The following is a 27,641-nucleotide window of genomic DNA, read 5'->3' as shown; positions in this document are numbered from 1 at the left end:
TCTTCAGTTGATTATCATGTTGCAGCTAAAGACCTTTCTTTTGCATTTTTAGAAGTGCTCTGCTTACACTGAATGAAGAGCTGAATAGCCAATTTTCATTAAATTTGTTAAAAATCCCAAAATCATTTCCAGAATTCAGCATGAAAATCATGGTTAATTCAATGAAATTTCTCAAGCCTGAAGTTTACCTCTAAGTATTCAAATGCAAAAAGTATATGAAGTCACATTTTCTTCAGCTACTGTTGTTCTCAAAACAACAAGAGCTTTATTTCTAAAGCATTTATAGTTGAATGTAAGTCCATCATAAAGCAATAGCAACTGTGAAGAAGTTTGTTCAAGTTGTCAACTAGAAACGCCAAATCAACCATCCATGCCACTTCTAATAAATCAAAAGATTTCCTGTTTCCTCCAAAAACATTATAATTTCAATCTGAAACTGGAAAAACCTGTATATTACAATGTTCACAATTTAACTAACAAACATCCAAATAGCATGGTACCTCAGTAGAATTTGGCTTCGCTGCCAGTTCAATCTTATCTGAACAAACAGTGCTTCAGCCCACAAATGGCAAATCATAGCATTCATAACTTCACCTAGTCTCCACTTTTGAAAGCAAGAACCTTTTGGTAAATAATACAATGGGGAGCAATGAGAGAGTTACAATTCTATCTTCTGTGAGGGGGAAGAAGAAAAATAAATCCTGAACTACTCACTTGAGTTGTTTTTCCACAGCCTGTCTCTCCAGAGATAACCATCACTTGTCTTTCACTTATCTCTCTGAGTATTTGCTATTAAAAAAGATTGAATAAAACTGGATATTAAAAAAAAGTTGCAACCAAATAATATAAACAATGATATACACTCGAATATTTAATTTAAAAATAAAAAAATACAAAATAAATACCACCATATAACTATTCACTATTAATTTTAAAATGTGTGAGTACAGAAAGAGTAGAAAATTCCACCTCTGCATTCTTCCATTCTTTCTTTAAATTCACTTGTGAATATAGGTAGTTCTCAACTTTATGAGTTAGTTCGTTCCTAGCACGTGCTCGTAAAACGAAAACTCTTAAAGCAGGAATTTATTTCCCATAGACATAAAGTTAAAAATAGGGGTTACGTTCTCAACTATGAAATTAGTTATCTAATTAGTTTATGTTTAAACAATGATTGTTTTATCAAAAGAAACGAAAACGTAACCTGTAAAATCAAGCAAATTATAACAATAGAGAAATCATTCATGACTTACGAATGTTAAAGAATGTTTATTCTTCATCATCGACTAAATGCACACTCACTAATCGCTCGTTATTGGCTCGCCACTCGTTGGCGAGTGGCGAGCCAACGAGTGGAGTCGTCTTCAGAAATGTTTTAAGAGGCATTTGTTTTCAAGATAATTTTCTCTTTTAATTATAAATTTCACGATTGTATTCATAAGCATTTTTTAATGGCACACACACACAAATTGCAACTAACAAGATTTGTGTGGAATAACAAGTTTACGAAGCTTTAAAAAAAAAGGAATGAAGAGAAGATCCTGAAAATTTATTAATGTTTTTTATACGATTGGAGATTTCAGTAAAGGGAACACACATTTCACCATAATAACGTAAAAACCCACACAATTCCAGCTATCGGTATTTTCGCAAATGCAAGAAGATCGAGTTTACTACCCATTTATAATTGCTTGCAGTAACAGAAAATCCCAATAAATCAGAAAGTGAAAAACGTTTTTATTGTTTTATGGTTGTTACCTCCGGAAATGTGATTTAAAAAATATCACAGAGGCATAATTGATTCTTATAACGGAACATATTATAACGATGAAAGTGTAGTGCATTTTAATGATTTGAATTGGTAACTAATACAATTTACAAACCACACTCACGACCTTTTATATGGTCTTAAGGTCAAGCTCGTGACCTTAAAAATGACATTTTAGAGAGATAAATAGCTTAGTTAATCAGCAAAAATTTCAACTTCCAAGATCTTGAAACGAATTACCAAAAAACAATGTGTTATTAGGTTCACATTACGATATTATGATACGATGATGTCTCTGGAACTGATTAATATCGTAAAGCGGGGTACACTGTATTGTATAGCTATCCATGTGGTTTGGAATGCAGTATTTATGAATGTTTAACATTCATTTTTTGCAATTAATGTTCATATTTTCGATTTTGTTGATACTTGAGGGAAAAAAATTCGTAAACCCGGGAACTCATAAAGCGAGAACTGCCTGTAAATGCAAAACATTTTCTGTATACAGGCTCCCTCCAGTTACAATATATACACTTTTGTACATAAGCAATTTTATTCTTAGGAACATTTTTCAACATATCATGCATGTCAAGTTAATGCAAATCTGCAACTGACCCTACAAATAGGCACTTTTTAAAGAATTTTTAGAAACGAACAAATTACACAGTACATAATCAAATATCCATCCACTCTCCAGCAGGAATGGACCAGTGGTATATTAGTTTTGCCACTGTACAAACTTTTCAAAGCCTTAAAGAACCTGAACAAGTTGCCACACAGATATACAGTCTTGAAATAAACTATAATAACAGACTCAAGAACAAGCCTGACTAACTTTTCTTTTTTTCAGACTAGCATAATTATGAATGATAAATTATGCAAAACTCTCTCCAAGTCATCACCAAGATAACTGCAGTTTGTCAGTTAATCAGCTAATATTGGCTCCAACCAGCAAGGTAACCAGGGTAGGGTCAGCAGGTACACTGTAACACCCTGACACCGAAATCTGGTATCGTGGCACTTTTTGGCATTAGGCAATTGGCGCCTTTTTTTTGTGAATGTACCTCCTAACAAAAATATCCCGGCTACGCCAATTGCTCCAACCAGGGGAGCTATAGGAAACTGATCCACAACCAAGTACTTGCTTGCCACTTACTGCCAAGTGGCAGGCAGCTCTTTATTGTCAAGGTGTACATGCTGACAAAAGAGATACAATTCACACATAAAAAACTCAACTCATTCACACACAAATTCAATTCATTGTCTAACTTGGGCACCTAACTGCAAATAAGAAGCTCTTACCTTCAACATCTTACAGCATATCAGGAAGACCAAATTCATGCAGATGTACAGAAAACAATCTCAATGAATTCAAAGCCCTCAGATCAATAAAAAAAGGCAGCCCCATTCACTTCAGCTAACAAAAGCTAGTTAGACAAAGGGCTTTTAATTATTCATTTTAAAACCAGATCATCTGTGATTCCAAGGTTCACAGTCTGCTAAGTGATGAGGGGGGGAATATATATATATATATATATATTTTTTATGAAAACCCCAAACACGAGATGTATAAGAACCTACAGTACTTAGTACCTTCCTTCAGTTGTGGTTGTGAAGATGAAAGAAGATATTTGTTGACATTAGACTTGAACTTCTGTAGACTTTGTAATTGTAAAGAAATACATGTGAAGGAAGGTTGTTCCAGAAAATGGCATTTGAATAAATGAGGAAGATGAAAAGTTCGTTCTGTGAGTTTGAAGTTTGACGGTAAATGGATGTTGGCTGGAGGCAGCACGTGTTCGGACTGTTTTGAAAGAGAGAGAGAGAGTGGAAATTATAGAAGCCAATTCAAAAGAACACTGCCCACGGAAGTATCTGTAGAAAAGGCATGCAGCAGAAACAGTACTTCTATGAAACAGAGAGTGGAGAGACTCTGTTAGAGAGGAGTCATTAATTAACCTAACTGCCCTCTTCTGAATGGAATCTAGAAGCCTGAGAGAGGTTTTAGGGACACCAACCCAGATGTGGGAACAATATTCCATGGTAGGGCGGATTTGTGATTTATACAGAGTGAGCAGCTGTTCGGAAGAAAAGTAACGCCGAGAGCGAAAGAGAAAACCAAGTTTTTTAGATGCAGAGGAAGCAATATTTGTAATGTGCTTGTGCCAAGAGAGATTAGAAGTCAGGGTAATCGCCAAAAGAGATATATCATTTTGCCTAGAAATTGGAATGTCACCAAAGATAAGCATAGGAGCAGAAGAATCCTTTTTGTGAGATTAGCATTAGCATAGGCATATGATGCAAGAAAGCAAGCTTATGCAGAATCAGATGGGGGAGGGAACCACTTCCATTTCACCCCTCCGTTCGTTCGAAATACCTGTCCAGCTGAGCCTTAAATTTATTTAGGCTATCAACTTCACAAAGGATGGAAGTCTGTTCCACCAACCAAATACCCGCTGGCTAAAGGCAAATTTCCACACATCTATCCTAGATCTGTCTTTCTTCGATCTGAATTTATGCCCTTTCAGGTGATTATTCTGAGCAAGAGGAAGAATCCCATCGGCATTGAGCATTCTCAAACCATTCAAGACTTTATCACCTCGCCGGTGCCTAGTCTCCAGATTTATCACCTCGCCGGTGCCTAGTCTCCAGACACTGTAATTTGCAAAACTTAAGCCTTTCTTCATAAGAGCAACCCCTTGTTCCATTCATTAATCTTACTGCCCTTCTCTGTACTCGTTCCAGCAGCTCTACATCCTTCTTGAAATGAGGCCTCCAGACCTGTATACAGTACTCAAGGTGTGGTCTGACCATTGCCTTATACATAATCACCTCCTTATCCCTGATAGAAAAATTCCTGTATATCATTGACAAGACACCATGAGCTACTCTTGCAGCCCGTCTGCACTGCTCAGAGAACTTCATATCTGCCTGCACAATTACCCCCAGGTCCTTTTCATTCTCTACCACAGTCAGTGTAGTACCACAGAGTTGATACGTTGCTCTGGGGTTGCTGTTTCCCATATGTAGTACTTTACGTTTATCAATATTAAACTTCATTTGCCACCTCTCAACCCATCTGCTCAACCTTTCCAGATCTTGTTGCAGCAGCATAGTATCAGTAGTGTCCTTAACAACCCTGCCAACCTTTGTATCGTCTGCAAACTTGGATATTAAGCTTGATATACCATCTTCAATATTATTTATAAATACAGAAAACAATAATGGCTCCAACACCGAACCCTGAAGGACTCCACTAATAACATTAGTCCAGAATGAGCATTGATTACTACTCTCTGTCTTCTCCCCCTCAACCATCCCTTTATCTATAGCAGCAATTTGCCTCCAATGCCACACTGCTCCAATTTGTGCAGCAGTCTTCCATGTGCAACAGTATCAAAAACCTTTCTAAGATTCAAATATATAATATCAAAGTTATTCCTTGCATCCAGTTCTTTTGTGACTGCATCATAGTATCCAATCAAATTGGTCAGGCAAGACTTTCCCTTAACAAAACCATGCTGTGTCCGAGCTATAACTGAAGTCTTGTCTAGATCCTGCAGTGCATCTTTATCTAATGACTCCATTAATTTTCGTGGAACAGAAGTTAAACTCACAGGTCTATATTTACTTGTGTCAGCCTTTGATCCTCCTTTGTGAATTGGGGTCACATTTGCACATCTCCAGTCTATGGGTACCTACCCTGAGTTCAAGGAAACTCTCATAATTATGGCTAAGGGTTTGCTTACTTTCTTTGCTGCCTCCTTCAACATAACTGGATAGATCCCATCAACCCCTGGTGCCTTCCTTTTGTTTATCTTCAACAATTTCTCCTCCACTTTACTCTCAGTTATTACAAGATTATCTCGCTTACTGCCAGAGTTGGATATACCTCTGGCGTTCCCCTCGCTGAATAACTCCTCATGTGTGAATGTCGATGCAAAATATTCATTTAGTTTGTTAGCTACCTGAGCAGGATCATCAACAGTTGAACCATCGATATCAAGTGGACCAATCTGATTCATCTCCTTCCTTCTAGAGTTTACATAAGTAAAGGACTCTGCTGTTTTTCTTTGGATCCTTTGCCAAAGATTTCTCATAATCTGCCTTTGCCTCCCTAACCTCCTTTGTAACTTGGTTACAGACCAGCTTATATCTATCATAGGCTTCTGTGTCACATGTTAATTTATATGTATCCCTTGCATTTTTCTTCTCTGCCATATGTCTCATTAGTTCATCTGACATCCACTTAGGCCTAAACCTTGAACAATATTTCTTTGTTGGTATGTAAAGCCTAGTAGCTTCTAAGATAAGTTCCATGAATGCTTCCCATTTTGAATTTGCTGTTGGTAACATCATCAGTTGGTCCCTCTGTATAGAATTTAAATACAGTCTCTCGACCATCGTAGTCGCCTTTACGAAAGCAATAACCCTTCCCTTTACTCCTGATGGTAGTTACCTCTTTGAGTAACTCCCACTTCAGCACACTGTGATCACTGCCACCTAGTGGTTCCTTTATCTGCAGATTCTTAAAGCGTGAAGAATCATTACTGATAATCAGATCAAGAGTATTACTCCCTCTAGTTGCCTCCTGAATATGCTGATGTAGAAAACAATCATCCAATAAATCCACAAAAGCCTTGCTAGTGTGTGAGTGACCAACCCACAAATTCCATTCAATATCTGGGAAATTAAAATCTCCCATTACAAGACTCTGATTTACTGGCCCACTCTATTTTCCTGTACAGTTTCTTATTATACTCATCGGAGTCATTAGGCCTATAGCACACTCCTACTCTCAATTTTGATCTCCCAATGCTTATGTCACATCAAACTGACTCGACACTGAACTGTCCAGAGATGTCGACTGGCCTCACTTCATTGGATTTTTTGTGTTTCTTAACTAATAGCATAACCCCCTCCTCCCTTTATATCCTTTCTGTACAAATTGTACTCCCCAAATTCCAGTTCTGCATTCATTGTATCTGTGTGACACCATATCTCTGATATCCCAACAATATCTACCTTTGATGTTTTGAGGAATACCTCAAATTCATCAAATTTATTTACCCAACTCCTAGCATTGGTGTACCGCAAGTATGCATGCACCTGTTCCTATTCTTAGCTACCCTAACACAACCCATGTGTTTACTTGTACCGCAATGACTCCCAGCAGTCTCTGAATTATCCTGCATCTTGTTTTCAAGTCTGCTGCTCATTCCAATAGAAGCAGTGCAAGAATCACTTTCACCTCTGCCAGTGGCTACTGTTAATCTATTAGTCTTTGTATCCCCCCAAGCTAGCAGTTTTCCGACCAACCTAACACTGCCTCGATAGCTTCAGCAAATATTTTTGCACCCTTTCTATTTAAGTGTATCCCATCCCTGTAGAAGCAGTCTCTCCTGTTAACAAGTATATAAGAAAAGACTGAGTTTTAGAAGGATTGAAATCAACTAAGTTGTTGTTTGCCCCACAGCAGAATCACCTGGAGATCAGCATTTAAAGAATTGGTAGCGGATATTCGAGAAGTTGAAGCTGATTGAGCAGGCAAGGTTTTTCAAAATAGGAAAGTGCAAAAAAATGTGCTATCATTGTTATTTGGTTTTTAGGAGCATTAGCAACTAAGGCCATATTGCTCCGGGAATATGCGGTAGTCATTCCCTTTCCTGATGACCTTTCCGCATCCTCCGTATTTGGTGGTGACGAGCTCGAACCCCAGTCTAATCAAGAAGCGTGTGCTACGCACTGCTGCTCCTGCCCACATGGCTACGGGGGTGCCAATGTGCTATCATCGGCAAAACTATGGATAGGATTTCCAGTCAATGGAAGAAGGTCCTTAATATACAAGAGGAAAAGAGTGGGGGAAAGAACTGAACCTTGGGGGAACACCAGCATTAGTGGAGAAGTTAGAAGACAGAGAGCCATCTACCATCACCCTCAGTGAGCGATCAGAGAGAAAACTGGATAACCAATTACAAAAAACAGTTCACAAACCATAAGATGGAACCTTGTTTAGAAGACCTTTATGCCAGACAAGATCGAAAGAAATGAGATGTCAAGAGCAACTACTTGTATTTCACCGAACCTTTCCATTGAATTAGTCCATAAATGGGTAACATAAGCCAGAATACCACCAGTGGATCAACACTGACGGAATCCATACTGGCGATCGTGGATCAGACAGAAGGTTTCTAGGTAGTCTAATAGTTGGCAGTTAATTGATTTCTCCATTACTTTAGAAAAAGTAAATGGAACGATAATTGGAATGGGAAGGACTTGTCACCCTTTTTAGGAACTGGCTAGATAGGATATGAGCAAATTTCCAAGCAGAAGGAAAAAAAATCTTTGGAATAAGAAAGTGAAAAAAGGCGGCAAAGAACAGGAGTAAGTTCAGGAGCACAGGTTTTCAGAACAAGTGGAGAAATACCATCAGGACCTGGAGCTTTCTTAGCATCAAGATTTGTCAAAATCCTTCTGACATCATTTGACGGAAGACCACAGGAGGCATTGAACGGAGCGTATTGGGAATGGTGGGAGGTGTTTTTCCAAGATCATTAATACATGAGTTTGAAGAAAAATGGGATGCTAGCAGGTCAGCTTTATCCTTGGCTGAAGTGAAACAGAACCATGTGGTTTGGATAGAGTTGGGAGCAGAGATGGGCAAAAGTTGCGGCCAATAGCTTTGGCAAGAGACCAGAATGCTCTGCTACCATTAGGGCAAGAAGCAAGTTTCTACTCTTAGCCTGTTCAAACTCTAGTTTGGACTGATTAATAACTGCTTTACAATTGTTGCGAGCTTTTGTGTAGGCAGAAAATGAAACTGAAGAATTAGAAACAAGCCAATTACGATATGCAACATTCTTCTCTTGAACAGCCTTTGCACATTTATTGGAAAACCAAGGTTTAGATAAAGGATGAGATTTTAAAGTGGAATGTGAGATAAAGGATTCCATTCCTACAAGTATAGTTTCGCTGACACGATAGGAGCAAACGTTGACATCAGAAGTTTTGAAACAGTAATCTGACCAAGGAAAAGAAGAAATCTCACAAGTCATCCCATTTTGCATTCTTGTAATGCCAAATAACACTAGGTTGGAAATAGCCATGAGATAAAGGCTCCATTGGAAAAGAGACAATCACCAAGTTGTGACCTGAGGTATCTAAAGGACCACTCACTTCGACCGTGTACTTAGAAGGGTTGTTTGTGAGAAAAAGATCAAGGCTGTATGGCTGTATGGTTGGGATTGTCTGGTATTCTTATAGGTAAATGAACAATCTGTGCAAGGTCATTAGAAATTGCAAAAGCCTCAGCATCTCGACCAGCTGGGTTGGTGTGACTAGAAAACGGAAGCCAGCTGGAGTTGTGAACATTAAAATCACCATGGAAAATTACCTCACTGCTAGGAAAGTTGAAAAGAGAAAAAGTCAAGTTGAAAAGAGAAAAAGTCAAAGAGCTCCAAGTGATTAGTGGAGTTGGCAGAATGGTAGAGACAAAAGATGAATTTGTCACAATTAGGTAGAGAGATTTTAAGCCAGAAAAGATCAAAAAGAGGAGATTCAAATTACCAAGTCTCTGACAGGGAATATTGGAACAGACATATGCACAAGTACCACCTTTGAGGCGAAAGGAATCATACAGCAAATAATTTAGGCAACTGAGTTAAGCAGTAGTTGAATCAACTGATAACTGAGATTCTGCCAGAAAAAGTATATGTCGTGTGGTATACTGCAAGTGGAAATGGACATCGTTGAGATTAGAATTGAGACCACGTATATCTGTGAAAAAGTAGGAAGTGTTTGGGAGGTTTAGATCTTTTCACAGATAAGCTTACTCTATTAGTTTAACAATTCATGGTGTATCGAATAGTAAGAAAAAGTGGGGGGGGGACATTCTGTATGAAGCAATGAAATTTTTGGATATGGCATACACATGGTAAGAATATACCCAGATCCTTGACATAACGTAGCCTCAACAATGTCCCCCTGCATACACACTACTCAGACTCCCTCCAGTCACTATCTGGCTGAGTAGAGGTAGCAAGATTATACACTAGCTGATCTGGAAGCCTCCTAAAGAGTTACCAATAGGTTCAGTCCAGTGTACTAACTAGTGGCCGGCCTGCGAACACCGTTTTACTGTTCGCAGTGGTATTGAAATGTAAGAAAGAGTGGATCTCACTATGATGTCCATCATAAGCTCAAAAGACTGCAATTTTGCTCTGGAGACTAAACGTGTGTTCCACGAGTTCGAGTCTCCAATAAGCAAAGTGGTGGTATTGCACCTGTTGATGAGAGTCATCAACCAGTAGTATTGCAACCACATTCTTTTCTGGTAACACAGAGGGGCAGCATTCTTCCATGTGGCATGGGCACCACACCTTGACCTGTGCTTAACGTTGGTTCATACCTGGGTGGTCACCCAGTGTGCTTGTGCATGGAGGTTATACCCAGGATTACTAACAGTTCCACCATCGTGAAGGTGCAAACAGAGGATTTGGCTGTCACAGACCATCCGGACTTTACCGAAATTGGATCTACTTGACTTGAATGTCACCTGAATATCAGTTCCATCGTGTTTTAGACTCTCAGCTGCCTGGTTCACTTCTATCTCCAATAATATCTTTTCAAATTAAGTTTCCTTTCTATTATCATAATTCATTTAATACCTAATCAGTATTAAACAAACATGCTATCACCATCTCTAAACATTTCTTCACACGTGAATGTATTGCAAAATGTGTGTTCGGTTTATCAGCAACCTATAAAGGATCATCAATAATTATGCCACTCATATCCAGTAGACCAATGTGATTCATCCCATTCCTTCTAGTGTTAATATAAAGTACTTTTTTTTCTCTTTCAATTTTTTCTTTTCTTTTTTCCATGAATTCCTGCTACTCTTGTGTTCTTAGCCAAATACTTCTCATAATCTGCATTAGCATGCCTAACTCCCCTGTATAACTAGATTACAGTATATTACAGCCTACTTACTGTAAGAGGCGCCTCCGTAGCCAGGTGGGAAGGAGCAGCAGTGCGTAGCACACGCTTCTTGATTAGACCCAGGTTCAAGCCCGTCACCACCAAATACGGAGGATGCGGAAAGGTCAGGGAATGACCGCCGCATATCCCGGAGCAATATGGCCTTAGTTGCTAATGCTCCTAAAAACCAAAATAACAAACATAACCTACTTACTGTAAGATTCTATGTCTCCCTAAAAATTTAAAAGAATCCCGTGTATTTAAAAAATTTAAAAGAATCCTGCTACTAAATTCATCAGTTCAACTGACATCCATTTTGGTTTAAACCTTGAGCAATACTTCTTAGTTTATCAAACCTCCGTAAACACTCCATTTGGCAGTAGTATTTTTCATCTAACTGAAAAGAGTTTAAAGGATACCCATTCACTTACCTTTGTAAAAACAAAATTCTTTCCCATTTACCCTTGACATTAGTCATCTCTTTCAATAAATGTCATACCAATACACTACAATCACTGCTCTACTCAGCAATATCTTAACTTGAAGATTTCACATGATGAATCTCTGCTAACCAGATCAAGGATATGCTTTTTCTTGTTGCCTCTCTAATAGGTTGGGATAGAAAGTTGTCATCTAGAAATCCAGAAATTCTGCTACTAAATGAGCTACCAATTCACGAGTTCCAAGCGATATCTTGAAAGTTAAAATCTTCCTCATGATAAGACATTCTGATTTGCTGACCCACTTGATTTGTCTCTATAGCTGTTCATTATATTACTACTCAATTTTTTTTTCCTAATGCTTATGTCACACCATAATGACTCACTATTACACTGGCAGCGTGTGTCAACTGGTTCTGCTGTTTTAGAATCTATGCTTCTTAACCATAAGCATAATGTCCATGATCCCTGTCATATAGTTCAAAGTTTAGGCCTAAATGGATGTCAGATGAACTAATGAGACATATGGCAGAGAAGAAAAATGCATGGGATACATATAAATTAACACATGACACAGAAGCCTATGATAGATACAAGTTGATCTGTAACCAAATTACAAAGGAGGTTAGGCAGGTGAAGGCAGATTATGAGAAATCTTTGGCAAAGGATGCAAAGAAAAACAGCAAAGAGTTCTTTACTTATGTAAACTCTAGAAGGAAGGGGATGAATCAGATTGGTCCACTTGATATCAATGGTTCAACTGTTGATGATCCTGCTCAGGTAGTTAACAAACTAAATGAATATTTTGCATCGACATTCACACATGAGGAGTTATTCAGCGAGGGGGAATGCCAGAGGTGTATTCAGCGAGGGGAATGCCAGAGGTGTATTCAGCGAGGGGAATGCCAGAGGTGTATTCAACTCTGGCAGTAAGCTAGAGAATCTTGTAATAACTGAGAGTAAAGTGGAGGAGAAATTGTTGAAGATAAACACAAGAAAGGCACCTGGGGTGGATGGGATCAATCCAGTTATATTAAAGAAGGCAGCAAAAGGAAGTAAGAAAACCCTTAGCCATAATTATGAGAGCTTCCTTGGACTAAGGGGAGGTACCCATAGACTGGATATGTGCAAATATGACCCCAATTCACAAAGGATGATCAAAGGCTGACACAAGTAATTGTAGACCTGTGAGTTTAACTTCTGTTCCAGGAAAATTAATGGAGGCACTGGTTAAAGAAGCACTGCAGGATCATTTAGACAAGACTTCAGTTATAGCTCGGACACAGCATGGTTTTGTTAAGGGAAAGTCTTGCCTGACCAATTTGATTGGATACTATGATGCAGTCACAAAATAACTGGATGCATGGAATAACTTTGATATTATATATTTGGATCTTAGAAAGGCTTTTGATACTGTTGCACATGGAAGACTGCTGCACAAATTGGAGCAGTGTGGCATTGGAGGCAAATTGTTGCTATGAATAAAGGGGTGGTTGAGGGGGAGAAGACAGAGAGTGGTAATCACTTTAGAAAGGCTTTTGATACTGTTACACATGGAAGACTGCTGCACAAATTGGAGCAGTGTGACATTGGAGGCAAATTGCTGCTATGGATAAAGGGGTGGTTGAGGGGGAGAAGACAGAGAGTGGTAATCAATGGGCACTGCTCATCGTGGACTAATGTTATTAGTGGAGTCCCTCAGGGTTCAGTGTTGGGTCCATTATTGTTTTCTGTATTTATAAATGATATTGATGATGGTATATCAAGCTTAATGTCCAAGTTTGCCGACGATACAAAGGTTGGCATGTTAAGGACACTACTGATGCTATGCTGCTGCAACAGGATCTGGAAAGGTTGAGTAGATGGGCTGAGAGGTTGCAAATGAAGTTTAACATTGACAAATGTTAAGTACTACATATGGGAAACAGCAACCCCAGAGCAACGTATCAACTCTGTGGTACTACACTGACAGTGGTAGAGAATGAAAAGGACCTGGGAGTAATTGTGCAGGCAGATATGAAGTTCTCTGAGCAGTGCAGATGAGCTACAAAAGTAGCTCATGGTGTCTTGTCAATGATATACAGGAATTTTTCTAGCAGGGATAAGGAGGTGATTATGTATAAGGCAATGGTCAGACCACACCTTGAGTACTGTATGCAGGTCTGGAGGTCTCATTTCAAGAAGGATGTAGAGCTGCTGGAACGAGTACGGAGAAGGGCAACAAGATTAGTGAATGGAACAAAGGGGTGCTCTTACGAAAAAAGGCTTAAGTTTTGCAAATTGCAGTGTCTGGAGACTAGGCACCAGCGAGGTGATCTGATAGAGGTGTATAAAGCCTTGAATGGTTTGAGCATGCTCAATGCCGATGAGATTCTTCCTCTTGCTCAGAATAATCACCTGAGAGGACATAAATTCAAATTGAGGAAAGACAGATGTAGGATAGATGTGTGGAAATTTGCCTTTAGCCAGCGGGTACTTGGTTGGTGGAACAGACTTCCATCCCTTGTTGTGGAAGTTGATAGTCTAAACGGAGGGGTGAAGTGGAAGTTTTTTTTTTTTTTTTTTTTTGGCTGATGCTGCATAAGCTTGCTTTCTTGCATCATATGCCTCTACTAATGCTAATGCTAAATGCTAATATCTACCCTTTCTACACAGTGTAATAAAATTACTTTGTCAAGAAATATAAAGTCATGATGAAAAATTTTTAAAGAACGGACAAAATATTTTTGTTTCTGCAAATCTGCCCAGACATGATGTGAGGGAATATATGATGAAATCCTGTAGATTAACTCTATATTTGAGGGCCTGTGCAAAGCTTATGGTGGGGAAATTTTTCAAATGGCCTCACCTAGTCAATAGAAGAAATTTGTTTTGTGGAGATTAAATTGATTTAAAATGAAAAGTGCAAGGGTTTTTGTTAGTGTTATTAAGAATGTCATATGGATTCAGGAAAACTTTTATTTGGGGGAGGGAGGATGGGAATGACACAAGTTAGTGACACAAATCAAAATCACATTTTCACTCTCCCTATGTCAGGCACGTAAGTACCTTAAACACACACAAAAATAAAACTGAAAGAGTGCAAAAACTATCAGCACTCACATAACACCAGGGAAAACATGCTTAGGCAATTATAATGGATACATCAAGGTTGTAAAAATTCAAAAGATATAAAATTTCATTTGTATATATCCAGGAGTATTGTAAATAAATTAAATGAATTTTAACTTTTGATTAGGTTAACCAAAGTTGATTTAATAGGGCTAACAGATATGTGGTGCCATCCAGAGATATGGAATGAAGGATTTCATTATGGTGAGTATAGGGTGTTCAGAACAGTAATTCTGAGAATTAGACCAAACGTTTTTTTTTTTGGCTGATACTGCATAAGTTTGCTTTCTTGCATCATATGCCTCTACTAATGGTAATGCAATTCTGAGAAGTATGACAAAAATCTCTACAGACAACCTGAATGGCCAATCAAATGTGACTGCTTCATTATGAGCAACTCCAACCTGAAAATCATGCATGGGCAATGTTATTGTTGTTATTTGGTTTTTAGGAGCATTAGCAACTAAGACCATATTGCTCCGGGATATGCGGTAGTCATTCCCTGACCTTTCCGCATCCTCCGTATTTGGTGGTGACGGGCTCGAACTCCGGTCTAATCAAGAAGCGTGTGCTACGCTGCATGGGCAATAACACACCATGGCGAAACAGACTGTTAAATATGATTGTTATTTATTTCAACATGTCAGAGAAAATACACGAGGCTCTAATATTCTCAACTTGGTTCTCGCCAAGGATCCAAACTGCTTCCAAAATTTGAACAGCACAGGAAACAATAGCAGGTAGTAAGCATAATATCATAAAATAGGTAGCGTTGAAAGAGATTTCTGTGGTCAAAAGAAAAGGAGAGGATTTCAATATCAAGAGAGAGGGACTACAGTGGATTGAGGTATTTCTTGGACTAGATTAACTGGAGACAGACCTATACGCTATTGGATAAGAGTTCACCATGGGAAGTATTCACGGGATTTATGATGATGGCTACAAATGCAATTGTTCCAGCTGGAGAAGTTTCACAAAAGAAAGATGCCCAAATGGATGATCAGAGAGATTAAGAGTTTAAATGGGAGAGAGAAAAAAAAAAAAAAAAACACGAAGCAAAAGAATAAAAAGGGATGGTTACAGATTACCATGAGACATTAATTTATCCAAATATTATGAGCATATACATAACAAAATCACCGAGGGAATAAAACAGATAAAAGCCAAGTAAGAAAGTTTTGTTCAAGTTAATCAGTAATTAAACCTAAAATGTTTACATTATATAAATAGCCACATTTAGCTCTACAAAATTATCACTAACCTTTTGCATAGCAAATACAGGTAACTGTTTTCTGAATTCAAGCATTTTTTTATATTTTTTATCCTTCATTTTTGTTTTCTGTTCCATTTGTAGCTGCTCATCTAGTTCAGGTACTTGCTTAAGATCAAGCTCTTCAGCATCACAGCCTACATAACCATTCTCCAACAGAAGACTTTCATATAAATGATTCTGGTATTCTTCTGAAAAACTGGTACTGGCTATTGCTGGTTGTTCATATTTCATTTCTGAATTATTTGAATTTGCAAAAGAATCTAGTGAACCATTTCTTATTCTGCAAAGAAGCCTGTAGATGTCTTGCTCCTTATTATCATCCATAACTAGCTAAAATAAACACATCAAAAGGAAATTATTCTTAAAACAAATTTAACTTAGTAATTTTAAAATCAAACACAAATATTTCTGTACTTTTATCTTTGCTTTCTAATTATAAAAATAATAAATGAGTGTAAGGATAAGTATGAAGAATGTACTCTCAATCTACTAATTATGAAACCACTTCTCCATAAAACTTTCTCAGAGAAGTACCAACTTCTCTAGGAAAGTTTTATAATAGTAAATAACTATAATAAAAATAACTAAATATAACAGCGTACTGTCATTAACAATCTTGCCAATAAAGGTTGGCAGGATTGTTAATGACATTAATGACAGTATACTGCTGCAACAGGATCTAGAAAAGTTGAGCAGATGGGCTGAGAGGTGGCAACTGAAGTTTTAACATTGACAAATGTAAAATTTTTAGTCTCCAAAATTTTGGCTTTTACATTCTTCAGGAACCCTGCTTCTAATAGTGTAGAAGGCTCGTGAGTTCATACAATCATGCTATCCATATGTGCTCTTCTAAATATCTCAACAGTTACCACCACCTTTCAACACAGTTTTAATTGTAATCACCTGTAACTTAAAGGCCAGAGGAAAAAAATGCATGGAATGCATATAAATTATAAGGTGAAACAGAAGTCTACAGCAGATAAGTTAGTCTGTAATCAAGTCACAAAGGAGGTTGGGCAAGCGAAGGCAGATTATGAGAAATCTTTGGCAAAGGATGCTAAGAAAAACAGCAAGAACTTCTTTAGTTATATAAACTCTAGAAGGATGGGGGATGAATCAGATTGGTCCACTTGATATCGATGGTTGGAGTGCTGATGATCCTGCCCATATAGCTGACAATATGAATGAGTATTTTGCATCTACATTCACACATGAGGAGTTATTAAGGAAGGAGAATGCCAGAAGTTTATCTACTGTAACAGGGTGCTTAATGATTTTCTAATAACTGAGAGCAAAGTGGAGGAGAAATTGTTGAAATTAAAAATAAGAATGGCACTTGGGGTGGAGGGGATCTATCCAGTTATATTAAAGGAGGCAGCAAAGAAAGTAATCAAACTTAGCCATAATTATGAGAACACTTTGGACTCAGGGGGTGTTCCTCACAGGCTAGAGATGTGCAAATGTATCTTCAATTCACAAAGGGGGATCAAAGAGTGACACAAGTAATTACAGACCTGTTACAATTTTCAAGATAACTTTTGAGTTATTACTTCAGCAATCATTTGTTCTAAACTGAGTTTATTTAATGCATAGTTAATAAAAAATTGAAGTTTACTTTGAAAAAAGATACTAGTGGCTGCCTCTTCTAGTTATTATAGATAATAAGCTTTAAATAATATTACTTTAAGATAAATAATTTTTGTACTTTCATTTGTTGATTTATGTTAATATTGTATAACATGCTGATTTGAATTATGTTTAATTTTGCTTTCTCTGAAAATAGTCTTCTTTTGCCTTATTACACACTATGTCCACCAGGTCTAAACAGTTGGACTATAGAAAAAACAGGTTATGTAAACTAAAAGAGACTTAAAATTCACCCATGCCAGTGCTGAGCCTGGATGCCAAAGGAGAAGGGTTGTGTATGTGGTTAACAACCATATCACGATAAAATCATTACTGCTAGAGAAACCAAAATTGCAGGTTTATATCATAGATATGATTCATCTTTGCAAAAGCCCTTTAGGGAAAGCTGGGATGAGGATGAACTAGACAAGGAATATCTTCTCTCCAAAATCAAAGACTAGAATAGGATGCTAGAATGTTCAAACTATATATGAGATGGGTAAAGCAGCACTTATTGCAAGAGATAAGAAAAAATATAAAATACATGTCCTGGGAATTAGTGAAATCAATTGAAATGGAAATGACAAAATCAGATTGATATATGGCAAATTACTTTATTTTGGAAACATATATGAAAGCAATGAACATAGTAAGGATTTCAGACGTTGATGTAGAGACATGGTGCACAAGTAAGTCAAGAAATGGAAATTGATACAAAAATAAGAACTCTAACCTGCAAAGAGTGTAAGCTGTCTTTACTTTCTTTAAAGATTACAGATTATTTTCAGATGTTTCTTGGTACCTTCTACATCACTGCTTCAGTGAAGGTCTGAAATGCTGTCCTTGTTATACTATCAGCTTCACATAGAGATCCCAGCCCTTATTACACCATCAGCTTCACAAAGCAAGTCTTGGTATATGAGACTGATTGCATAATAAGGGCATCGTTTAATTCACAGGAGTATTATGAAATGTCTGAGAATAATTTTCAATCGTTTAAGAAATTACACAGATTACACTCTATACAGGTTAAAGTGCTTATTCATGCTATGTACTAATAAAATAAAATGCTATGGAAGAACGGAATACAGTATCTGAAATAAAAATCTATGCCAGATTTAAAACTAGATACGGAAACATGACAACTGCAAATGTATATGCACCAATAAACGATGCAGAAACTGAAGAGGAGATTTTCTATGAAAAGCTACAAAGAGTAATAGATAGTAACACAAAGTGTAGGAAGCCCAAAACTTAGGCTTCACACATGTACTGTATTATCTACACCACAAACCCGAGAAATTGAGCTAACTGACAACTACACAACTGCATTGATGACTGCTATTTCTCCATAGCAAAAATATTAAGAATGCCCAAAAAAAGCAAGCATGGCATCAAATATCTAAATATCACATGAAATAGTCTTTGAAGACATCAAAGGCTGACGTTTGGATATCAGAGCCATGGTGTCACACAGAGATAAGGAATGCAGAATTGGAATTTGGGGAATACAATATGTACAGAAAGGATAGACTAGGAGGAGGGGCCATGCTGTTAGTTAGAAACAGATAAAATCTAAGGAAGTGCATCCAGTTGACATAGGTGGACAGTGCAGTGCTGATTCAGTTTGTAGTGACATAAGCACTGCAAAAACTAAGTTGAAAGTAGGAGTGTGTTATAGGTCTAATGACTCTGATGAGCACAACAAACAACAGTACAAAGAAATAGAGTGGGCCAGTAAATCATACTACCTTATAATGGGAAGTTTAACTTCCCAGATATAGACTGGAACTTGTTGGTTGGTCAATTACACATAGCAAGACTTTTGTGCATTTATTGGATATTTTGTACAGCAGCATGTTCGAGAGGCAACCAGAGGGAGTAATACTCTTGATCTGATTATCAGCAGTGATGAATGCATTAAGAACCTGCAGTAAAACAATCGCTACGTGGCAGTGATCACAATATACTGATGTGGAATTTACTCAAAGATGTAACTAGCATCAGGGACAAAGGGAAAGATTTTTGCTTTCGTAAAGGTGACTACATTGATCTCAGAGATTTTTTAAATTCTACACAGTGGGATCAACTGATGATGTCACCAACAGCAAATTCTAAATGGGAAGCATTCAAGTAATTAATCTTGGAAGCTACTAGGCTTTTCATACCAACTAAGAAATACTGTTCAAGGTTTATTAGGCCTAAATAGATGTCAGATGAACTAATGAGACTCGTAGCAGAGAAGAAAAATGCATGGGATGCATATCAGAACATATAGATGCCTATGGTAGATATACTGTTGATGATCCTGCTCAGGAAGCTAACAAACTAAATGAATATTTTGCATCGACATTCACACATGAGGAGTTATTCAGCGAGGGGAATGCCAGAGGTGTATTCAACTCTGGCAGTAAGCTACAGAATCTTGTAATAACTGAGGGTAAAGTGGAGGAGAGATTGTTGAAGATAAACACAAGAAAGGCACCTGGGGTGGATGGGATCTATCCAGTTATATTAAAGGAGGCAGCAAAGGAAGTAAGCAAACCCTTAGCCATAATTATGAGAGTTTCCTTGGACTCAGGGGAAGTACCCATGGACTGGAGATGTGCAAATGTGACCCCAATTCACAAAGGAGGATCAAAGGGTGACACAAGTAATTATAGACCTGTTAGTTTAACTTCTGTTCCCGGAAAATTAATGGAGGCACTGGTTAAAGAAGCACTGCAGGATCATCTACACAAGATTTGAGTTATAGCTCGGACACAGCATGGTTTTGTTAAGGGGAAGCCTTGACTGACCAATTTTATTGGACACTATGATGCAGTCACAAAAGAACTGGATGTAGGGAATAACTTTGATATTATATACTTGGATCTTAGAAAGGCTTTTGATACTGTTGCACATGGAAGACTGCTGCACAAATTGGAGCAGTGTGGCACTGGAGGCAAATTGCTACTATGGATAATGGGGTGGTTGAGGGGGAGAAGACAGAGAGTGGTAATCAATGGACACTGCTCATTGTGGACTAATGTTATTAGTGGACTCCCTCTGGGTTCAGTATTGGGTCCATTATTGTTTTCTGTATTTATAAATGATATTGATGATGGTATATCAAGCTTAATGTCCAAGTTTGCAGATGATACGAAGGTTGGCAGGGTTGTCAAGGACACTACTGACACTATGCTACTGCAACAGGATCTGAAAAGGTTGAACAGATGGGCTGAGAGGTGGCAAATGAAGTTTAATATTGACAAATGTAAAGTACTACATATGGGAAACAGCAACCCCAGAGCAATGTATCAACTCTGTGGTACTACACTGACAGTGGTAGAGAATGAAAGGGACCTGGGGGTGGTTGTGCAGGCAGGTGGTTGTGAAGTTCTCTGAGCAGTGCAGACGCGCTGCAAGAGTAGCTCATGGTGTATTGTCAATTATATATAGGAATTTTTCTAGCAGGGATAAGGAGGTGATTATTCCCTTGTATAAGGCAATGGTTAGGCCATACCTAGAGTACTGTATACAGGTCTGGAGGCCTCATTTCAAGAAGGATGTAGAGATGCTGGAACGAGTACAGAGAAGGGCAACAAGATTAGTGAATGGAACAAGGGGGTGCTCTTACAAAGAAAGGCTTAAGTTTTGCAAATTACAGTGTCTGGAGACTAGGCACCAGCGAGGTGATCTGACTGAGGTGTATAAAGCCTTGAATGGTTTGAGCATGCTCAATGCTGATGGGATTCTTCCTCTTGCTCAGAATAATCACCTGAGAGGGCATAAATTCAAATTGAGGAAAGACAGATGTAGGATAGACGTGAGGAAATTTGCCTTTAGCCAGCGGGTGTTCCACCAACCAACCACCCGCTGCCTTTAGCCAGCGGGTGGTTGGTTGGTGGAACAGACTTCCATCCCTTGTCGTGCAAGTTGATAGCCTAAATAAGTTTAAGGCTCAGCTGGACAGGTATTTCAAAAGAACAGAGGGGTGAAGTGGAAGTGGTTATTTTTTATTTATTTTTTTTATTTTTTATTTTTTTGGCTGATGCTGCATAAGCTTGCTTTCTTGCATCAAATGCCTCTACTAATGCTAATGCTAAGATAGTCTGTAATCGAATCACAAAGGACATTAGGCAAGCAAAGGCAGATTACGAGAAATATTTGGCAAAGGATGGAAAGAAAAAGCAGTAAGGACTTCTTTACTTATGTAAACTCTAAAAGGAAGGGGATGAATAAGATTGGTCCACTTGCCATCAACGGTTCAATTGTTGATGAAGCTGTTGAGGTAGCTAAAAAACTGAATGAGTATTTTGCATCTACATTCCCACATGAGGAACGTCTGTAGGAAAGTGAAGCCAAAAGCCCTTGCTTGGCACCCCAGGGTCCTGAGCTGGATATCATCATTCTTCTCTTTCTTGGTGATTCCCTTCTACTTCTGACTCTCTCTCTTTCTCAGGGTAACTCAGAAATTTTTCTTGTGCAGCATAAGCCTTAGGCTTTCTTGCACTATATGGCTAGTAATAATAATAATAAACTCTGGCAGGGAGTTAAATGATTTTGTAATAACTGAGAGAGCAAAGTGAAGGAGAAATTGTTGAAATTGAATACAAGAAAGCCACCTGGGGTGGATGGGATCTATCCAGTTATATTAAAGGAAGCAGCAAAGGAAATAAGCGAACCCTTAGCCAAAATTATGAAAGCTTCCTTGGACTCAGAGGAGGTCCCCATGGACTGGAGATCTGCAAACGTGTCCCCAATTCACAAAGGGGAATCAAAGGGTGACACGAGTATTAAAGACCTGTTAGTTTAACTTTTATTCCAGAAAAAATAATGGAGTCACTGGTTAAAGAAGCAATGCAGGATCATCTACAGAAGACTGCAGTTATAGTTCAGACGCAGCATTGGTTTGTTAAGGGAAAGTGTTGTCTAACAAATCTGACTGGATACTGTGATGTGGTCACAAAGGAACTGGATGCAAAAAAAATAATATTTATATCATATACTTGGATTTTAGAAAAGCTTTTCGTACAAATCCAAGACTGCTGTACAAGTTGGAGCAGTATGGCATTAAGGGCAAGTTGCTACAATGGATAAAAGGATGGTTGAGTGGGAGAAGACAGAGAGAGAGAGTGGTAATCAACGGACACTGCTCTTCGTGGACTAATGTTATTAGTGGAGTCTCCCAGGGTTCGGTGTTGGGCCCATAATTGCTTTCTGTATTTATCAATAATATTTAAGAAGGTATATCAGGGTTAATGTCTAAGTTTGCAGATGATATGAAGGTTGGCAGGGTTGTTAATGACAGTAACAATAGTATGCTATTGCAACAGGATCTGGAAAAGTTGAGAAGATGGACTGAGAGGTGGCAACTGAAGTTTAATATTGATAAATGTAAAGTACTACTTATGAGTAACAGCGGTGTTTTTTTTGGGACGGTAAGCAACTGTATGGCATACCAGCACCTTTATTAACAGTGATGTGTGACATTTGCACACGGTACATTTCAAAATTTGAAATATTCAGTAAATTTTTTTTTCACATGTTTACCCATTATTCAAATACATACGCTTAAAGTTATTTAACTAAATTTGGATTTTCATTGTCTATTGTTAAGATATTTTCTATATAAAACTTTATAACCATTTTTGGAATTTTAAATTACTCAGTCGGACCTCTGTTTAACGAACTTAAAATAGTTTCGGTTGAGCGAAGAAAATTTTCATATAAAGAACGGATTAGGAGAGACTCGGTATGCACTGTCCGCACTTCAGGCCTTCAGGCAATTAGTGCTGCTGCACAAATTAAGAGAGCTAAAGGGATTACCATTCTACACTTAGTGATACTTGAAAATCCTATCCAACCACCTGTCCCACATACCAAGAACTCGTGCTGGTCAAGGGGTATTCCTGATGCAGACAATGGGCTCTGGTCAACCTTCTACTGTAAGCGCCCTCTTCGGGAATTAGGAGAGAGTGGTTTTCTTTACAAATAATCAACTGTTGTTTTGCAAAAGTGTGTTTTTTCTGTAAATTTTCCATATCTCTATTTCCATGATCACAGTACCTCAATGACTCCCACATTTTGGACAGTTTCAAAAAAAAAAAAAAAATTCAAATTTAAGAACTAGTTCAAAGAACTAATGATAATATCAATGACAGGAAAAGTAAAATGAGGATAATGAAGTAGTTGTTGAATGAGGATAAAGTAGTTGTTGTAAAATGTAAAATGAGGATAAAGTAGTTGTTGTACAACTACTTTGTAGTTTTTTTAAGAGTGTCTATGGTGTATCTAAACACTGATATTATATAGATACTAAACTCTTAAAGTATTATGCCATGTGCATTTAATTATTTTAAGTAAATATAGTGTACGACAAAAGATAACCAAATATTTTGCAAAATAATTCTTAAGTGTACTAATATTGTGTGCATCATGTCGTATGAAAAAAAAAATCGTATCTTAATTTGTTGTTGTGTAATGTAATAATAAATTGTTTTGAAATGCTAGAAAATTTAATTTACCATCTTTTACTGTATTTCTGAATGTTGAATTATTTTTCTTTGGGGAAAAGGTCAAATTTCTTTATAATGAAATTTTTGTTTAACAAATTTTTGCAAGGAACTTAGTTATCCAGAGGTCTGACTGTAGATTTTATTGGGGATTATCTCACTTTTGCAGGTGTTCTGTTCATCTAAGAAGTACCACCCATTTCAAGAAACTCATATACCTTTTTCTTGACTCCTCCCCCTTTGGAAATGCCATTTCCAGTATTGGTTCACCACTAATTTTTCTGCAACTTTTGTTACAATATAAAAGTCTGTTCAACACAACTTTGTATTTGTGCATTTTCAATTCAGATGCAACAGTTTTATTTATTTGCCCGTGTGGTAATGAGATTGTGAGTGAATTAGTATTAAAAAAAAAAAAAAAATCTTGAACCGTAAAGTACAGAAAAGAATTAATAGTTTCTTCTCACCTTCCACGGTTAAGAAATTAAAAACAAGTGAAAATGTGAGTGAAGACTTAACTACAGAAACTGTGTCAAACACTGCTTTTGTTCCTGACAGTATCCGCCGTGTCCAACAGCAAGGGATGACTGACATAAATGACTGGCCAAGTTGCTGGACTGTTGATAAAAAAATGACTTATGTGTGAAGTATAATGGGCTAAATTATCAAAATAAGAGACTTGGCTGTGCATTATGTAAACAAATTGGAACTCTTGGAGTGGAAAAGATGGGCTAGAAGATTTCTAAGGAATGGACAAATAATGAAGTTACCTATTTTGGCGAAAGCAAACAGCAACAGCTACTGTCTTTAAGAAACAAAATTTTCGATCACAAGGAAACAACAGAACATAAAGCTGCTATAAAACTGCTTGCGGAAGCTGAGAAAGAGCCCCTTGAAAATCTGTGTCTAAAGAGTTTATCGAATGAAAAATTAACAACAGCAAAAATTTTTCTCGCCGCATATAAGATGACCAAAGAAAATCAGTCTTTTCATAATTTTGAATCAGAGATTGACCTACAAGAATTAAATGGGATTGACATGTGTTGTATCCTTCATTCAACTAACACTTGCATTAACATCTTGAACCACATTAGTGATGAAATGAGATAAAATTTGGTTACTAAAATCATTATGTCGAACAGTAAAAAATTTCATTGACAATTGACAAATCAACCACGGTGAGTAGGGAATCCACTTTGATCGTTTATGTTTGAACTTGTATACAGGAACTCCTCGACTTACGGAAATTCAACTTTATGTAAGTTTTTGCCAGCCAGTACAAACTTAAAAAAATCAGGAAGCGTATTTTGCATCCCATAGGAATAAATGGAGATATTGCAAAAATATCATAATGTAAACCCAATAACACATTGTTTGGGGGTTTAGAGGGGAACAGGCTTTTTGTGTGTTATCAGACACTCAGTCTAAAACACTGATGGATCCAATATCTTTCTATCTCAGAAGGGGAAGGCCGGACTTCTCCTATTTAGGAGAAGTCCGGTTGGCCTGCCTAATAAAAATCCACTAATGCACACCCTTCTCGATGGTAAGCTCTGTTATGTCACTTAGGTAGCAACGAACGTGTAGAGTGGTTCTCTTCAAGATGCCTGGTTAGCGTGAAGAGGAAAAGACCAAACCTTCCAGCACAACGAAACAAATGGCTCTCAGTCCCCAGCGGCTTTCACTCCCCCTCTTACAGCAGCGAGAGGATCAGAGTGGAAGCAGAGGGTACTAAGAATCTCTGGGTACGACATGCACGGAAACTGAACTTATCCTGTTACAACGTAAGATCGCTCATTGGTGAAGACAGGATATTAAAGCTGGAAAAGTAATTAGAAAATGTGAATTGGAATATCATCGGTTTGGCTGAAACAAGAAAAAGAAATGAATCACTTCAAAGTTTATCAACTGGAAATCTGATGTACACCAATGGAAACAGTGAAAGGAGTGAAGGTGGAGTTGGCTTTCTGGTACATAAAGATATAAAAAACAACATTTTGGATTTCAAAAGGTACATCTCCAAGAGTGTCAAGGCTACTCAGGATTTCTAAGAGGTACAAGCTAAAGGTTATAATGATTTATGCACCAACATCGAGCCATGATGATGAAAAGGTTGAAGAAATGTACACTGAAATCGAGAGTCTACTAGAGCAGAAAACCCACTACACTATCATCATGGAGGACTTCAATGCTAAGGTTGGAAAGAGACAAAACAGTGCAGAAAGGGGAACTATAGGAAAAATTTGGAATTCTTTCGTGGTGAAAGAAATGAAAGAGGTGAAAGACTTGTGGAATTTGCAGAATCTCGAGGATTGTCAGTAATGAACACTTTTTTTCAAGAAAAGGGTGAACAGAAAGTGGTCATGCAAGAGCCCAAATGGATTAACTTATAACTAATGAAATTGACTTCACCCTCACTAACAGAAGATTGATCGTGAATGATGTTACCGTCCTGAACAAGGTAAATGTTGGAAGTGATCACAGAATGGTAAGATGCACACTTGATATAGTTGTAAGAAAAGAAAGGAAAAAACTGACATGAGTAAATAATAAAGGTCTTTGAGATAACAGAAGAGGAGAAAAAACAGTATGCGCTGGAACTTAAGAACAAATTTGAGTTTCTGCAGACGGCTCAGGAACAAGATATCAACGAGGAATATTACAACGTTCTGAAAGTGATAAGCCCAAGAAACCTATAGGGAAAAAGAAATCCAAAGAAGAAAAAATTAGTCAAGAAACATTTGTCATGATGAACCAAAGACGACAAATTAAGAGCAAGATAAACACTGACAAGGAGAAAATTGAGTATACTGAGTTATGCAAAGCCATTAGAAAGAGACTCGGAGAGGACATAAGAAGATTTAACACAAGAAAAGTAGAACAAGCATTAAGGGAAAACAAAGGATTTAAATCAGCAGCCATGAGCAGTAATACAGAAAGACAAATGATACTGAAACTGAAGAATAGCGATGGTATACTTATAAACAGCAGAGAAGGCATAATTCAAATAGCAGAAGACTACTATAGAGAATTATACAAGGAGCGAGGGAATGATACCAGCAGTGGGGAAGATGGATCGCAAACTAGTAACACATAGAACATACCCAATATCTTCCTGATGAGGTAGAACATGCGTTGAAGAAAATGAAGAATCAGAAAGCCCAGGGGGAAGATGAAGTTACTATAGATTTGGCATTTTGTGAAATTGGGAGGAAGAGACATGGCACAAAAATGGGCAAGACTCTTCACAAAATGCATTAGAAAAGGTGCGATGCCTAAGGAGTGCATAACAGACAGTTTACTCGAACACTGTATCATAATTAATGCAACCAACACAGTTACATATTCGAAGAGTTAATAATGGTGGATAAGAATGAAAAAGCAGCATGTCTGGATGCAGTACGAAGACCACAAATGTAAGAAAAAGACTGAATTTGAAAATTAAATTAGATGTTTTGAAGCGAATCAATTCCGGTCAACAACAACAAGTGAATGTGTGCCATAGGACTGGCAGGTTTAAGTGTAAGAACAATTATAAAAATAAAGAATTAATTTTAGCAGCGGGAAAGACAGTTGTTCCACTGCAAGCAACTAGGTCTAGGTCAGCTATTAGGATTGAAATGGAGAGATTTTAACTAATTTTATTGAAGTTAATATCCAACGCAGAATTCAGTTAAGTTAAATATTATACAAAAATAATAATAATAGAGAGATTAGCCTATATGATGATCTGAAGAAAGCTCACCTAAAAACGAAAAAAAAAAAAAAAAAATGTGGAACCATTTAAAACTAGTAAGGGTAGTCAAGAAACACTTGTCAAGAAACGTTTTAAATGTGGAACCATTTAAAACTAGTAAGGGTAGTCAAGAAACACTTGTCATGATGAACCAAAGACGACAAATGAAAAGCAAGAAAAACACTGACAGGGAAAAAATTGAGTATACTGA

General features: G+C 37.6%; 1 protein-coding gene across 2 annotated transcripts in view; it reads right to left on the bottom strand.

Annotated features, from left to right (window-relative positions):
* The window catches only part of LOC150085302 (ATP-dependent DNA/RNA helicase DHX36-like), a 458,954-nt gene that overhangs the window by 405,630 nt on the left and 25,683 nt on the right, over positions 1–27,641 (bottom strand). For both annotated transcript variants that reach the window (XR_016546967.1, XM_090373980.1), the window contains exons 4-5: positions 15,560–15,901; positions 715–789 (exon numbers count right to left, since the gene is read on the bottom strand). Coding sequence is in view for 1 of the 2 variants with exons in the window: in XM_090373980.1 (XP_090230106.1) it covers positions 715–789; positions 15,560–15,901 (417 nt within the window). In the remaining variant the exon portion in view is untranslated. The remainder of the gene's footprint in view (positions 1–714; positions 790–15,559; positions 15,902–27,641) is intronic.

This window comes from Mastigoproctus giganteus, chromosome 5 (genome assembly GCF_048544385.1).
Source record: "Mastigoproctus giganteus isolate SK-2022 chromosome 5, ASM4854438v1, whole genome shotgun sequence".
Taxonomy (NCBI): domain Eukaryota; kingdom Metazoa; phylum Arthropoda; class Arachnida; order Uropygi; family Thelyphonidae; genus Mastigoproctus; species Mastigoproctus giganteus.
Note: the sequence above shows the minus strand (reverse complement) of the source record. Positions and strands in the feature narration are given on the sequence as shown.